The sequence below is a fragment of the Mustela putorius genome, unplaced genomic scaffold (genome assembly GCF_011764305.1).
Source record: "Mustela putorius furo isolate JIRA1106 unplaced genomic scaffold, ASM1176430v1.1 tig00000831_pilon_pilon_pilon, whole genome shotgun sequence".
In the NCBI taxonomy this organism is placed as follows: domain Eukaryota; kingdom Metazoa; phylum Chordata; class Mammalia; order Carnivora; family Mustelidae; genus Mustela; species Mustela putorius.
Window position 1 is genome coordinate 5,067,061 of NW_025421490.1, and position 15,560 is coordinate 5,082,620.

The following is a 15,560-nucleotide window of genomic DNA, read 5'->3' on the forward strand; positions in this document are numbered from 1 at the left end:
ACCAACATGTTGAGTTCTCATGAAAAGGAATAGAACTAAAATCAGAACCAAAAATATGTACTTTGTTTCTTTGGGGTATGTTAATCTATGTTAAGTCCTAAATCCTTTAGGAGGAGAAATATAGACATTAATTAAGGGGCAGGGTTATTTTTATTTTGTCTTCTGGTGCCTACCATTCTAAAATTGCGAAGTCTCTAGTATGAAGCTGAAAGTAATGACTAATGAGAAGTCTTATTTTGGGAACCAAAGGGGAAGCCCACCAAATTTCTCCTATTTGTTGGCCATTAAGTTTTAATTTGTAAATTGTCATACTGTAACAGGGCAGTACTATATCTGGGGCAGTGTCCTGTGTGGTGTGGTAGTAGTGGTGGTGGTGGTGGCAGCAGTAGTAGTAGTAGTAGTAGTAGTAGTAGTAGTAGAAGCAGTAGTAACAGTAGTAGTTGGCAGTGGGGCCGCCCTGAGGGTTTCTGGGAGAAGCTGCACTCCCCTGTCTGGCCCAGGCTCAGAGTTGCTGGGATCCCCTTTCCACTCTATTGTATGAAAATTAGCAAAGGTAAACTCTCCTTCACTTACTAGCTAAGGGAACTAGCATATTGAAAAGCTGTTCTTTTAAGGTTCCCATTAATCCGTATGAACATGTGTGACTATGAACTTCAGATACTTTGCAAGGAAGAAGAATATTAGATAACTTGTCTATTGAATACTTACAGATAAGCACATACTGAATTATTTTACTTTATTTTATTTTCCCTACAACCCAGTAGCCCTAGGAAGTAGGTACTACCACTGTCTCTGTTTCATAGATAAGGAAACCAAGGTACAGAGAAGGAGAGTGAAATTTTATTTCCCAAATCATTTGTTTTTTTTGTTAAGGTGTTGTCATTTATCACAGTAGGTATGTTGAAAGTTAGCAAATGCAGAGTCCTGCCCCTTAAAAAAACAAGAATTTGTCTTACAGCGTTTATAAATCTTGATGTTCAGGCCTGAGAGACCTGAAAGGTGCAGACGCATGGCAGAAAGCCAGCACATTTACTGTGGGGTACATAATGGTAAGCGTTGTCTCACACACACTCATACACAGCAGGTGCTGAGTAAGGGTAGGGAGAGCCCACCGGTGAGGTACCCAGGTATCTGTATCTATGAACAGATAATGCGTTAAATAGTTATTTTTTTGTTAAATAAGAAACTACACAACTCCAGTTCGAATGTGTATCTCTCTACATGTATCTATCTGTCCATATATATGTATATGTATGTATAAAATGCTGCATATATACTGATTAATTTCTGGTAAAGAAATTATCGATAAAACATATCTGTGAGTAAAATTATTGGACTATTAAATTTCTTCATCCAAAGGGATTTTTTTAAAACAACTAAGGCACTGGGTGCCTGGGTGGCTCAGTGGGTTAAAGCCTCTGCCTTCGGCTCAGGTCACGATCCCAGGGTCCTGGGATCGAGTCCCACATAAGGCTCCTGCTCAGCAGGGAGCCTGCTTCCCCCTCTCTTTCTGCCTGCTTCTCTGCCTACTTGTGATCTCTGTCTGTCCGATAAATGAATAAAAAATAAAATCTTAAGAAAACACCAACAACTAAGTCATTATTAAGAAGGTGACATGGGGCGCCTGGGTGGCTCAGTGGGTTGAGCCACTGCCTTCGGCTCAGGTCATGATCTCAGTGTCCTGGGATCGAGCCCCGCATCGGGCTCTCTGCTTGGCAGGGAGCCTGCTTCCCTCTCTCTCTGCCTGCCTCTCCATCTACTTGTGATTTCTCTCTGTAAAATAAATAAATAAAATCTTAAAAAAAAAAAAAAAAAAAAAGAAGTGTTTAAAAAAAGAAGGTGACAGATCTGAGTTAATTGTTCTTTCTTCCACGTTGGCAAAAGCCCTAGTGTTGGCGGTCGGTAGAGACACACAGGGCATGGTTGACACGTGTGCCTGACTGGCCCCTAAATAACTAGGAGGTGACTCTGTGGAATTAGCTGGTTCTCTTACTCCACGTAAGATCTTCAAAATTCTGTTCCAAGAATGAAAATGAAGCAACAGATTGGAAAACGCGGTCCTTTACAAACTAAAAATCACTAGTTATGTGCGAGTTATCGCAGAGGAGCTCCTTTCTCAACATTCTTGCCTCTCGGTCTCTTCGTAGGCGCCCTCTCCCCACCACTCCCCTGCTCCCCTGCTCCCCTCTTCTCTTGCCCTCCTCTGCTCTCCCTTTGCCAGCCCTCCAATGGGTGAGTCCGCAGTGCGTCTGAGGAGAAGGGCCCAGTCAGTCTGGTTTCGTATTGCTTTCATAAATGCTCACGTTACCACAGCTCTCCTGTTCTTCTTCCTGCCTGCGTTTGTATCTCCTGAGGAATTCCAGAAAATACCCTCTGGGTATCCTGATTTGTTTTACTCCAGTTTGCTCTGACTTTGCCAGCCACATTCTTCCTGTTCTTCCCTTCTCCCCGACTCTACATGGATGTCCGCAGGTGACCCAAGGCCCACAGGCTAGCTTCATTGAGTGATGCTCTCTCTTTTGCATTGTAGATGCTCAACGAATATGTTGTTGTTGGCTAGCTGAGAAAGAAACAGGTTATACGTTCCTTCTTCTTCTTCAGTATTTAAAAAAAAGAAATGTTGACTGACCTCAAGTTTGGAGATTTTATTCAAGTACCCAGGATAACAGAATCTTAACTGTTTAACTACTGCCCCTTCCCCGGCTAATGTAGCGAGGCAGAATATAAAACCTCTTTGAGGCAAGGGAGGACTGGTGGTTACTTTGAAACCCTCAAAAACCTTGCTCTTCAGGGATTCCATGACTTTACCTTCGTTTTGTTACCTAAGAGAGACAATGAGCGTGAGGAAGTAAGCCTTGTGTGGAATCCTCCAAAAGTCATCTTGGAGTCATCATGGAGTCTTACCCATTATCATTTGCTTGAAGAGCGCCTGCGTCCGTTTTCAGCTTTGTTTATTTGCTTGCCCCTGTGAGTGTTGATCTGAAGGAAACCATTACCTAATTCCTTAAAATGGTTAATGTTTTCTCCTTCCATTTTTTTTTTTTTAAAGGAAATGGCAAAAATCCTTAATCATCCCCGAGTCTACGCTTTCCTGCACATCCCGGTCCAGTCTGCCTCTGACACTGTACTCATGGAAATGAAGAGAGAATACTGCGTGGCTGACTTCAAAAGAGTCGTGGATTTCCTGAAAGAGAAGTAAGTCTGTTAGTACTTAAGAAAATAACCATTCCTTTTCTTCTTTCAAAAGCATGTGGCAAAAATGCACTAATTGTAGCCAGAGTTAAAGGTACCAGCGAGAAGGCGAGAGTTTTGAAGCTTCCCCAGGCTTTATGTTTCCTCAGGGAGCCTTCATGTGGTTTCTTCTTATACCCACCTCCCATCTGTGCACGACACACCATGAATCTGGGTAAGATTGCCTCTCTAAGCTAATGTGCATTGTGATCATTTTTATACCTGACCTAGTAGATGAAAACTGCTTTGGCTTTGCTTAAATCTCCCTTAATGTGGACTTCGAGGTGCTGAGCTGGTTCTGATGTGGAGATAGGCCAAATCGTGTCACTACAGAATAGACTGTTTTCTACCAAGTAGCATTTTTTGACGAGTATCTGGAAAGTCTCTGCTTTTACATGTTTATCCCTGAAGATTACTTGGAGAATTGTGACTTATAAGGAGGTTTAAGGATTCTGTTTTTTAAGGTTGAAAGTGCTGTTGACCAAAATTAAGGCATATTTACACAATCTTAAACATAAATGATCATTTTGTTTCCACAGAAAACACTTGCAGCCCATAATTATATTCTTTAAAATCCTACTTCTCATCATCACCAAACACTGACTGCCTTCTGTGATTATACAAGGCAGGAAATAGTAGGGCTGGCCAAGGTCATACAAAACCTTCTCAAGTCTAGGGCACTGTTCTCCCCTCGGGGGAGAACATTTATCTTGGCATATTTGTGGCATGGGTCTTCCTACTTTCCATAATTTTTTTCCATAATTTTTTCCTCTGTTGTTTTTCATAATTAAGATACAACTTTTTATTTCCATCTTCTTGTTTATAATTATGTACCTTTGTACCATGTCGAAGTGCTACATGGATATGATTGCTTTATACAAATTGTAAGCAATTATTTTTTCCACCTTCAATTAGTGACTTATCCTGACTACATAGAGATCTTTTAAAATCTTTTTCTTCTTCTATTTACTTTCTCCTTGCTTCCTCGTCTTTCCTGTACGTTGTTCTAATTTTTTTTCACCTCTAGGCATTTCTTGATTATCCTAACCACTAGAAATAAAGACACTTGTGTGCATTCAAACAAACACAGCTAATTGTTCGAATATTCAAATCAGTGAATAGAAGGCATATTTAATCTAGGATTTCATAATTATAATCATTAAGTATATACAGCCTTCAAAGCAGAAAACAGAATAATGACAGATCTCTACCATCTGTAATACTTCCTACTTTTAAAGAGAACTGAGGTCAGGGCTAAAGAATAAGAATTTTTATGTCCGATGTCCGTTAAGTTGCCCGGTATCCCTCCTTTGCATTTGTTCTAGTTTATGGTAGGTGAACTTGTCTCATGTGAGAGAGTCCTTTTGGGCACGTTGGCACTGGTGAATGGAATATTTTCAAAATCGCAAACATACTGTTGCACCTGTGAAATTTCTTGCCTCTTGCTTATTACTAGGGCGATAGCAAATAACGTGCACAATTCATACGTGTTGCACAAGATTTTGCCAAGTGTAGACATGTATCCTGTTGTGCAGAATAGACCAGAACACTTTCCAAGTGCTTTGTTGCATTAATGTGATTCAGTGAGGTTAAGGAATCAACACCTCTCTTTCTCCTCTGCTTGGGTGAGTGCTGACTCAGTTGTTTGGGGAATTACTGCCGCCTTCTAAATGGACAACAGTTTCATAATAAGTTCTAGCCTTTTATGTTGTTCCAAAGATGGACCTTTTAAATCTGTTGCATCTTGAACAGTTTCAACAGCATCCATGAGCTGTAGAGAGGTCAAAAGATGATCACATCAACGTGTTAGAGTAGTCTCTTGCCCTTGTTCGTGGCTGAAACTCATTGTCCTTTGGATTCCGAGTTACCCTGAGACATCTGCGTAGCCTTTCTAGAACTACTCTGCTGTCTGGAAGATCCAGAACTGGGTGCGCCCCCCTAGGATCGCCAATATTCCTAGCACTGGAGATACCAGGGATCCCTGGAGAGGATATTGGAGACGTCTGGAGAAGACACCCCATCCCACTGCCCGTCTGTCCATAATACCGGTTTCAAGTGTATTATCGCCGGCCTGGGATAGTGTGAGTCTTGATAGCATCTTTGAGAAGTGGTTTATTAAAACTCTATCTTGGAGGTACACAGTGAGGACTCAGGCAACCTCAGTATATAATTCCATACTTAAATTACAATTTACAGGATATATTAGAAAAATGTTAGAAGACAGACAATATGATAATCCTGATAAAACTTACAGGGACTCTTTGGAAAACAAGAAGAAATCAAATTATGACTACTAATAAGGTGATCCTTACATGGTTTTAGACAGTTCATCAGAACCATGAAATTGTGTCTTTCGTCCAGTCTGTCCTGTTGCTTGTGACGCATAGTTCCGCGCACTCACCCCTGTGCAGACGTTACACCTTTGCTCTTGTGGAAAAGTGTACCCATCCTTCCGGGGAAGTCCACCCACCCACGGAGCAATTTTCAAATGCATCCAACTTAGAAATAAATGAAGTCTTTTTAGCAGGTTTCTGCTCTCACGGTTTACTTAGTTTTCCTGTTAAAAACCAGCACCGCTTTATGCCAAATGGATTATGGCTTATAGGAAACACCAAAATTTCACGGATTTTTATGGTGGAACCGCTAATCTGGATAACTGATCTAGCACAAAATTGTTTTGGCTAGCGTTTTATCAAAATTCAGTAAAATACTGTCTTTTTTTGGAAAGAGGGCCTCATACTGTCATTTTGCTTTCGTGTATTTGTTAAAATGACTCTGACTTAAAGTGGTTTGTGAGGCGCTCTCCTCTTATTTCTGCTTTTAAGGCTCCTGTACTAGTGTCTTGTTTCCTCTGAAGTTTTTGAAGCCTATTTCTTTTTACTTAATGAGCCTTTAACAACTAAGAATCTCGATTTTCTTTTCCTCTCCATCAACAGGAGACTTATAGCTTCATGTTCTGCATTAGGGAGAGGGCATTTCCTAATCTGTTTCATCAAAAAAAATCCCAATTTTGAAAACCACCTATCACATGTAACAGGGCCATCTGAACTGTGGGCTGTAGGCTTTTAAACTACGAATTCAGCCGTGGCCGTGACGCCATGTCTCTGAGATGCTGGAGGTGAAATCTTTTTAATTAATTTTCTTTACAGTTGAAACTGGCCCATGTTTTAGCTGGGAGCAACAGAAGTTGACTTACGAGCCAAGTTGATTCATTATTCTCTTCAGTTGTTTGAAAGTTGGCAGCCATTACCATGACAGCAGCTGGATGGAAGATAACCCAGTGGTTCTGGCACATGTTGAGGCGTATGGGAATTTATTAAATCACACAACCTTTGCGAAGGAAAGTGCCTAAATTACTTAATATACTAATTTAAAACAGCTGGTCCTGAGCAGACAATCATGTGACTTAAATTATTCTATTCCGATTGATTAATCCAGTTGGAAAATTAACGAAGTTGATGTTTTCATATGAACGGAGAAGATGGTTTCTTGAAATACGTAGTGGGAGCTGCCGGGACGGAGAAGGAAGCTGCCATCACAAAGGCGCATTTCTGGGTTCAGAAAGATTTGCGTTCTTGTGATTTTTAAAGTTGGTTTTTTTTTTTTTTTCCTTAAGATTTTATTTATTTATTTGTCAGAGAGAGGGAGAGAGAGCGAGCAAGCACAGGCAGGCAGAGAGAGAGGAGGAAGCAGACTCCCTGCCGAGCAAGGAGCCCGATGTGGGACTCGATCCCAGGATGCTGGGATCATGACCTGAGCCGAAGGCAGCCGCTTAACCAACTGAGCCACCCAGGCCTCCCAATTCTTGTGATTTTTGATAAATACCTCCTAAGTGCAACTGCTTTCATTAATGGTCACTGAGCTGGTTTTCGTGTTAACTTTTTTTTTTTTTTTAAGATTTTATTTATTTATTTGACAGAGAGAGAAAGAGAGAAAGAGAGAGAGATCACATGTAGACAGAGAGGCAGGCAGAGAGAGAGGGGGAAGCAGGATCCCCGCTGAGCAGAGAGCCTAATGTGGGGCTTGATCCCAGGACCCTGGGATCATGACCTGAGCTGAAGGCAGAGGCTTAACACACTGAGCCATCCAGGTGCCCTGGTTTTTGTGTTATCTTATTGGGATTTTTTTTTTTAAAGTATAACATTTGAATCATTATTATTTTTTTCATGTGATTTGGAAACAGTTACTTCCCAAAGAGAGGATTTTTCACTTAGCTATTTTGAGGATGATGTAATTTGGGACCTTGGAGGTAGACTTTGATTGGGCTCTCCTCATTTGAACAGCATTGAATTTACGCAGTCACTCCCCACCATAAAATCGTTTATTCACATATATTCAAAAAGTCACAACATGCAGAGGTGTCCTCTCAAGCATATGTTCTCGTGCTAAGTAAGAAAAACTCTTAAGTCCTCAAATTCACACATTCAAGTGTGAAAGAAATACTAAGAGTGTCCTGTTGATAGATACATTTTAAGACGTGAAACACTTTATGTATTAAAAGACCTATTTGTTTTCAGAGATTATTTTATTGGAAGTCCAGTGGCCTTTTGGTTTTTGCTAACCAGACCTTAAACTTGGTTTAAGGAGACAAGATCCGTTCCCCTCACTCGGTGAATACATTTTGAATGAAGTAACTACCAGTTATGTTTTTACCTGCAAGTTGCATAGATCTGAAGTTGTGCCTTACTGAGGCATCTTTGTGTGGACTTTTAATGCCGTAATATTACCCTCTGCAGCATTTGCCATTATCATCTGTCAGCGTGCTGTGTAATTCTGGGTTAATTTGTCATGTTGCTTATAGAATATAGAATATTAACCTTGAGCATCATGCTATGCGTTCACAGCCCCGAGCTTCCTGTATCCAGAGATTGCCCTGTGAAATGCCACAACCAGTGACTAAGGAGCTTTTAGTGGGGAGAGCTCACTGGAGGGGGGCAGACAGCCTTGCAGAGAAAGTTCTGTCCTCCGATCTCTCCACTGTATACTCAGGCGGGGAAGGGCACAGGGACCCAAAGTCGGGCTGGTTTCGGCGGGGTGGTTTCTGTCAGTGAGTCCCAGAGTTCTCTCATTACTGCCCAGCCTGCCCTCTGACCTACTTTTCCAGTCTCTCTTGGGGGGGAAAAAAAGAGAGACGCTAACTCATGAACATCCTGAGTTTTGTTTTTTTTTTCTTCTTCTTTTCATGAGTTTCCAGTCACCCATGTGTGTCCGTACTGGAACAGAATCTGATGAAAGGCCAAATTGTGCTAAATTTGTGTTTTATTCCATTTTTTTATATCTAGTTTTATTCCTAGTGGCTTGGAAACACAAGCAACAGTATTTGTCAGAACAGAGGGAAAGAAATTGCAAAAACAAAAAACAAAACAAAACAAAAAAACGATTCGGCAAGGATTAGGTAATTAAGTTTCCTTCCAGATGCATTCCCAGATGTGTTTCTGTTCACTGAATAACCACCTCCCAAATCATTTACGGAAAATACTTCCCTCAAAGTTCTTTTCTGGCTTTATCTCATCCTTTCTGATATCTTTAACTAGGTGGATATTTTGGGGGTCCCTAAGGTCTTGCTCACTATTCTCTCTCTTGTCAGATATCTTTCTGAAATAATGACATTCTCTTCTCTTTCTCTGTCTCCCTAGCTAGCTCTACATTATTTCAAGAAAATGAATGCATATCATCTGAACAGTTATGTAGCAAGGAAAACATTTACTTTTTCTTTTTGACCATAGTATTATATTTATATTTGGAAGACACTGACATCATGTGCTAAACACCATATTATTTTGGGATTACCCTAAATGTGATTCATTGGTTTGAAGGTAATTACATTTTCTATTGATTTAGCTTTACACTTTCCATTGAGCCCAGTCGAGAGAGAAATCTCATCATTCCTAATCTCTTTCTACCTTATATCTTTCCTTTATGATACAATTGTGTTATTCCTTTCAGAAACAGAGAAGCTACCTTCCCTAATCCTTTGTACATTTTCTCTCCATCTTCTTGCAAACACAAGAATGTCAGATCGCATACTGTGAAATCATATACTGGTCGTGAGCTTTTCTCCTTTGATAGAGTGCTTTTCATATTCCATGGGGCTCGTGTACTATGTCATGATGTTGTCGCAGAAACCCAGCCAACTATATACGATAGGTATTTTTAACCTGCACTTCTAAAGTGAATGTCAGGGTTCATACTGGTTAAGAAGACTTGGTGAGAGCCCACAGTGATTTAATGCATAATAGACTAGATCTTCAGTTTGTGCCATGTAGCTCTCTCCCTACTGATTCTACTGATTGATTTAATCGCTTTTAAAAAAATTTATCAGTTTTGTGCTCAGCACCATAATAAATGCAATAATACCAACACCACTAGTAATATTTAATATGGTCATGGTAATAAAACCAGTAGCTAATATTTTTGAGTTTGACTTTGGTGCCAGGCACTGCCTTGAGGGCGGTGGCATAGGTTAATTTATTTAGCCCTTCAGTTCCAAGGATGTTATGTAATTTGCCCATGGTCAGGCGGTTAGTGATGGAACCTTGGTGAGAACTAAGGCCACGCGATGCCTGAGTCAGAACCCAGTCATGGTGCTGTACCCTGGTTCCCGTCGAAGGCATGTCACCCTAGGAATGGAGCCAGTGAGGTGGACTCAGCAAATGTGGGTGAGGTGAGATTTACAGTGTGTGCTTAGGAGGGAGGATGCGGAAGGATGGCTTCTTGGTGTTTTATCCCAAGGCATAGTAGAAGATGGTCTGGTTAACCAAGAGGGGAAACGCGAAGAAGGAGGAATTTGGGTAGAAGGCATGAGTTTGGCTTGGGACATACTGAATTTGAAATGCAATTTAAAATAGATACGAATTTGAAAAGAAGATCCAGGGGCGAGCCCTGCAGGCTATACAAAATAGGGGCCAAGAGCCCAGGAAGAAAGTGAGGATCTCTCTAGAGATAAATGTTGGGAAGTAATTAGCTTTTAAATGGTAGATGAAGCTGTGGGTGGGGAGATCGTCCAGGAGCTGGAAAGTGGAGGGCTGGGGACAGAGGACTAGGGGACACCAGTATCTGAGTGCGTGTATAGGGGAGAGGATCCTGTGACAGAGGTTGAAAAGGCGGGGTCAGGCTGGGGTAGGAGGAGACACAGGAGGAAAGGACACCGCAGAAGCCAGGGGACATAGCAGTTACGGAAAATGAAAATGGTAAAGGGTCAGCTGTCAACTAGAGTGGGCTCTTGTCAGCAGGTGCTAGAGGGGAAAGAAAAGGTATTTTTAAGATTCTGTCCGCAATACCAAGTGTTCAAAAGCTGTTGAGATACAGTGTTGTCCCCTGTCTGAGCAGTCTCCGTGGCCCTCTGGTGACTGCATTCCGGGTTCCTAGCACAGCGTTCCCTTTGTCCTCCTCTGTCTTCCCCCTGCTACCCTGTGCACACGGCCCTGGGAGCCAGGAGAGCAGGAGGCAGGCATACTGCGTAGTCATTGCATGAACGGTGCTCGCTCTGGAACCAATGAGATTGAGGCTTAGAGTAATATTTCTCAGTCTGTTTTAATTAAAGTTCTCTTTTCATAAACAAGAAAATCCCCTGCTCTTTGCAGAGAAACTGATATATTCCCTTTCGTAGACCATCAACCTCTGCATTCGTAGAGAGTCTGTGTTCTGTGAGCTCCTGCTGGCTAATAGTGAACAATAATTATAAGGCATTATTTATTGAGTGTATAATATGCTGGAAGCAACGTGCTAAGCACTTTACATAGATTAGCTCATTTAATTTTCACAGTGGCTCACACCAGACAGGAAATATTGTTACCCCATGTGACAGGTGAGCAACTTAAGGCATATGGTGACTTTGCCCGAAGTGACCGTGCTAACTGGTCGAATTCAGATTCACGTGCCAGCCTGTGAATCTCCAAACTTTTTTTCATTGGTGCCGTGGCATCTGGCCTTCCCAGTCTTCTTAGAAACATTAGGGATGATCGTAATTTTCTAATTAGGGATTGACTATATCATCAGATGGAAAATTTTAAATTAGACACAGCTTCTTCCAAAAATTTACTCTTTCTGTAGTCAGAATCCCCTCCTTTTTGTTTCACTCCCCATCCAGGTGGAGAGTCCCTGAGCGAGGAGATGATAAGGAAGCAGTTGTGATTGTCAGCACAGGGAGAGGGACTACCAGTAGATAATGACGGGTCTACCTATAACAACACCTTTAAGTATACACTACAGAGTGACTTCATGAAGTGTGTGTACAAGTAAAGTAAAACGCTATCCTAAGGCTTACGTGTTGCAGGGCTATTGTCCTACCTAGTCTGCTGTGTCTCGGAAACTTTAATACGTCCTAATTTCTATGTCCTTTCATCCTTCCTTCCTGGAACCAACTATATTAATATCCAGCTCAAATGCCCACCCCGAACCAGACTTCGTTCCTCACACTGACCCATGTTGTCACCTGCTGCTGGCACAAGGAGAGTCCATTCTTGGCCACTCGTACCTCCTCTACTCAGCCCTGTCATCATTCTCTGATGGCCATTTCCTGAGGCCTCCTGATTCTCTGGGACCTTATATCCTTATCGAAAACCAGGAAGAAATCAAGGGAGCATATGCAGTGCATGTAGTTTGGAACGTTCTACGAGACTTTGAAGTAATATCTAAAAGGCAAGGTCAGCAGCAAACAATAGGAAGAAGACGGGGTAATATAACCCATCATTGTTTTTAAAAAATTTAATTTTGGGGGGCACCTGGGTGGCTCAGCGGGTTAAGCCTCTGCCTTCGGCTCAGGTCATGATCCCAAGGTCCTGGGATCGAGCCCCGCATTGAGCTCTCTGCTCAGCAGGGAGCCTGCTTCCTCCTCTCTCTGCCTGCCTCTCTGCATACTTGTGATCTCTGTCTGTCAAATAAATAAATAGAATCTTTAAAAAAAATTGAATTTTGGATTATTGAGATCTGACCAGTTTAAATTCTGGAAATAGAACCAAAAAACGTTGTTGTGAATTGATATGAATTTCAAAGGAGCCAAAGTTGCATTTATTCAACTAATACTTAGTGGTTATAGACTATATGTCAGACACTTGTTATGTGTAGAATATGAAAAGCTAAGTAAAACCTGATGCCTATCTTCTGGAGACTGACATTCTTAAATCATGGTTCATATTATGCAAATATGTATAGCCATAATGTTGGTAAGTGTAGTAAAACCCCAAGATTAACTCTAGTATAGGGGAGCAGAGCAAAAATGTTTATTATAGGCTTTCCATGGACAAGAGGGAAATACTGGATTATAGGTCTCACAGAAAACCAGATGACTATACTTTATTGTTTTGATTTGTTTATGATATAAAATCTACTGACAGGGAAAGGCTCTACCTCAATTAACCACACGTATGTGTATATATGTATATTTGTGTGTATAAAAGTTATAGTTTGGTTTGTCTCAGAGTGACAGAAAAAAAGTAATGGCATAAAGAAAGTAGAAGTTGTTCAGTCCCAGAAATAAAGTCCAGAGCTAGTGACAGAGCTGTGATAATCTCCAGCGTGTCGAGGATGCAGGATACAGCTTTCATCTCATGGTCCAAGATGGTTGCTTCAGCTCCAGCCATCACAGTTGCATTCCAGTCTATAGGGAGGAGAGGGACAAACAAAGGATATGTGTTCTTCCCCTTTAAAACCTGTTTGAAAGTTACATGTATCACTTTGATTTTATCTAATTGGTCAGAACCTAGTCATGTGTTCTATGCTTAGCAGAAAGAAAGGCTAAGCAATGAAGTCTTTAATTTGAGTGGCCTTTGGCCTATCTGAAAACCCAGGGCTTTGTTGGAAATAACGGGAGGTGAGATTGGAAAATGGTTAGAAGTCTGCCACAGTCTCACCCTTTGGGCCACCTTATTACTACACACAGAGTTTACTCTTTGTCTAAGAGAGATAACTCAAGCCCCGTCTAGTCTGCCCTTTTGTACATGCATGGTCTATGGTCAATGCTCTGTCCTTTTCAGAAGGTCCAAAGTCTCCATTTAAAGTAGAGTAGAAATTAGAACATAATTTTTAAAAGTTCCATTTAAAAATGGGGGAATGGGATTGACAGATGAATGAATAAAGAAGATATGTATGGAATAAAATATTACTCAATGGAATATTACTGAGCCATCAAAAAGAACAAAATCTCACCATTTGCAACAACATGGATGAAACTGGAGTGTGTTATACTAAGCAAAATAAGTTAGAGAAAGAAAAATATCATATGATTTGACTCATGTAGAATTTAAGAAATCAAACAGATGAACATAGGGGAGGGAAAAGAAAAATAGAATAAGATGGAATCAGAGAGGGAGGGAAACCAACTGAGGGTTGCTCGAGGGTGGGGTGTGATAACTGGATGATGAGCATTAGGGAGAACCTGTGATATATCGAGCACTAGGTGTTATATGCAACTGATGAATCACTGACCTCTACCTCTGAAATTAATAAAAAAATTATGGAGTGGGAAATACATACCAGCTATTGTTCAGTGGGAATGAGCAAATCCTGTTTGATAGAATCATGAAGACTTTCTGCCCTAGCACTGAAGGACATTCTTTGTTACCCTGTCCCATGAACCCTGATAACCTTCTATAGGAGAAACTCTTGGCTGATCGTCCTCCATTGCTCTGGTCTCCAAGGCCATGTCTGAGTTGGACATTAGAGAATATGCTCTTCTGGCTGGGTTCTGCTACCTCCATGCCTGCTTCCTTCTGGTGCTGATGTCAGATCTGGAAATTGCTGTAAGAGTTGTACAGACATATTGCATGCATCGTATGCAGACCAACCTGATGCATCGTTGGCAACCCACTTCCCTTAAAAATTTAGTATGCTCCCCATCTATTTATTTCTTGTCAGTTCCATGAACAAATTAGTCAAAAATCACGTCTGGACATAGTTTTGAAGATAAAGACTCTATATTTTATTTATTGGCCTCAATCTTATGCCCTTCTACCCTGACTCTGAATTTCGGGATGACTTCCTGGAGGCCATCTGAAACACTCTTCATCCCAGTGCTGCCAGGAAACTGGGTCGGTATATGGTGGGGCACTAATCTATCTTAGGGAGCGGCGCCATTGTAGTCAAGCCTTAAAATTGCTTTGCTTGGGTTTTTGCAAACCTGCAAACCACAAAAATCACAGGACTCTCAGTCAAATTGGATTATAACTCTCAAACACAGAGATTTTTCTTAAATCTCAGCTTGCAACTGGCTACTCCCAGTCTTGAGTTCTCTGTTGAGAGCAGTAAGAAGGAGCAGGCTAATATTTGTCATTCTGATTTTTTTTCTAGCACTTCTGCTGCTGTAGACTTAAACTAACACTTGGTCTGTCTACTGAGGTTCAGCGGTTGACAGTCTGACCAAGCATTTTGCCAACACACAATGCTAATTAGCTTTCAGGTCTGCAGTGAGAGTACTTGAAACCTGCGATACGACCGAGCTAATGCCACCTTTCAGGTTCCGGCGCCGGTAGTATTCAGCTGTAGATCGATTTGGTTTGGGCTGTCAATGATCAGAAACAAAAATAGCTCAAACAAGATAGGTGGGAAAACCCCAAAACATTTAGTAGGTGGTCGTCTTGCCCTAGTGGGATGGTCCACAGTAGCGCGGACCCAGAGCTCTGTCCTGTTGCGTAGCTATCCACGAGCTCCCGCACCGCGGTCTATGGTGACTGCTTACGACCCGTCCCTCAAGTCACCATCCTAGCTGGCAGAAAGGAGAAGGGGAAAAGTGCACCTCTCTCCTTCCCTACCCTTACAGTCCTGTCTTGGAGTTGACCGGACACTTGCACTTACGTCTCTTCGAGTAGAAAATGGCTATTTCTAGGTGGCAGAGAAACTGGGAAGTCATAGTGTTTCTTCCAGACCTCCATGTATCTGGCTAAAAATCTGTGGGAGGTGAAGAGAAGGGAATGGAGGGGCCTCCAGCAGTCTCTGCCACGTGTGCTTTTAAAAATGCTCTCATGTTACAGTTTGAGAACTGCCCCTAAAAGGAATTAAGTCTATTTTGATCAATGAAATCAGCTGTGTCTTACTAATAGCCTTTAAATTTAACAGATTCCTCTTCCCTTATTTAGAGTAAGTTGGTTTTAGTCCAGCCATATAAATAAGACCAAGCATTCAACTTTTTTTTGAAAATACCATTTTCGTTGAACTGTGCAATAATGACTAATTGTGTGATTAGAAAAATACCGTTATTCTTTTGAGGTTTATTTTTCTGGAAAAAGTGGTGCTGTTCAGTTTTAACTCTTATCAACAGTCCCAGTTGGGTTTTATTCTTTTTTAAAAATTTATTTATTTATTTATTTTAGTGGGGGGAAGGGGCAGAGGAAGAG

The 15,560-nt window shown here is 41.3% G+C and overlaps 1 protein-coding gene across 4 annotated transcripts in view; it reads left to right on the top strand.

Moving 5' to 3' along the window:
* CDKAL1 (CDK5 regulatory subunit associated protein 1 like 1) overlaps positions 1–15,560 on the top strand; it is a 647,814-nt gene that overhangs the window by 432,133 nt on the left and 200,121 nt on the right. For all 4 annotated transcript variants that reach the window (XM_013060790.2, XM_045085085.1, XM_004761260.3 and 1 more), the window contains one exon: positions 3,050–3,195. In XM_013060790.2, coding sequence (XP_012916244.1) covers positions 3,050–3,195 — 146 coding nt within the window. The remainder of the gene's footprint in view (positions 1–3,049; positions 3,196–15,560) is intronic.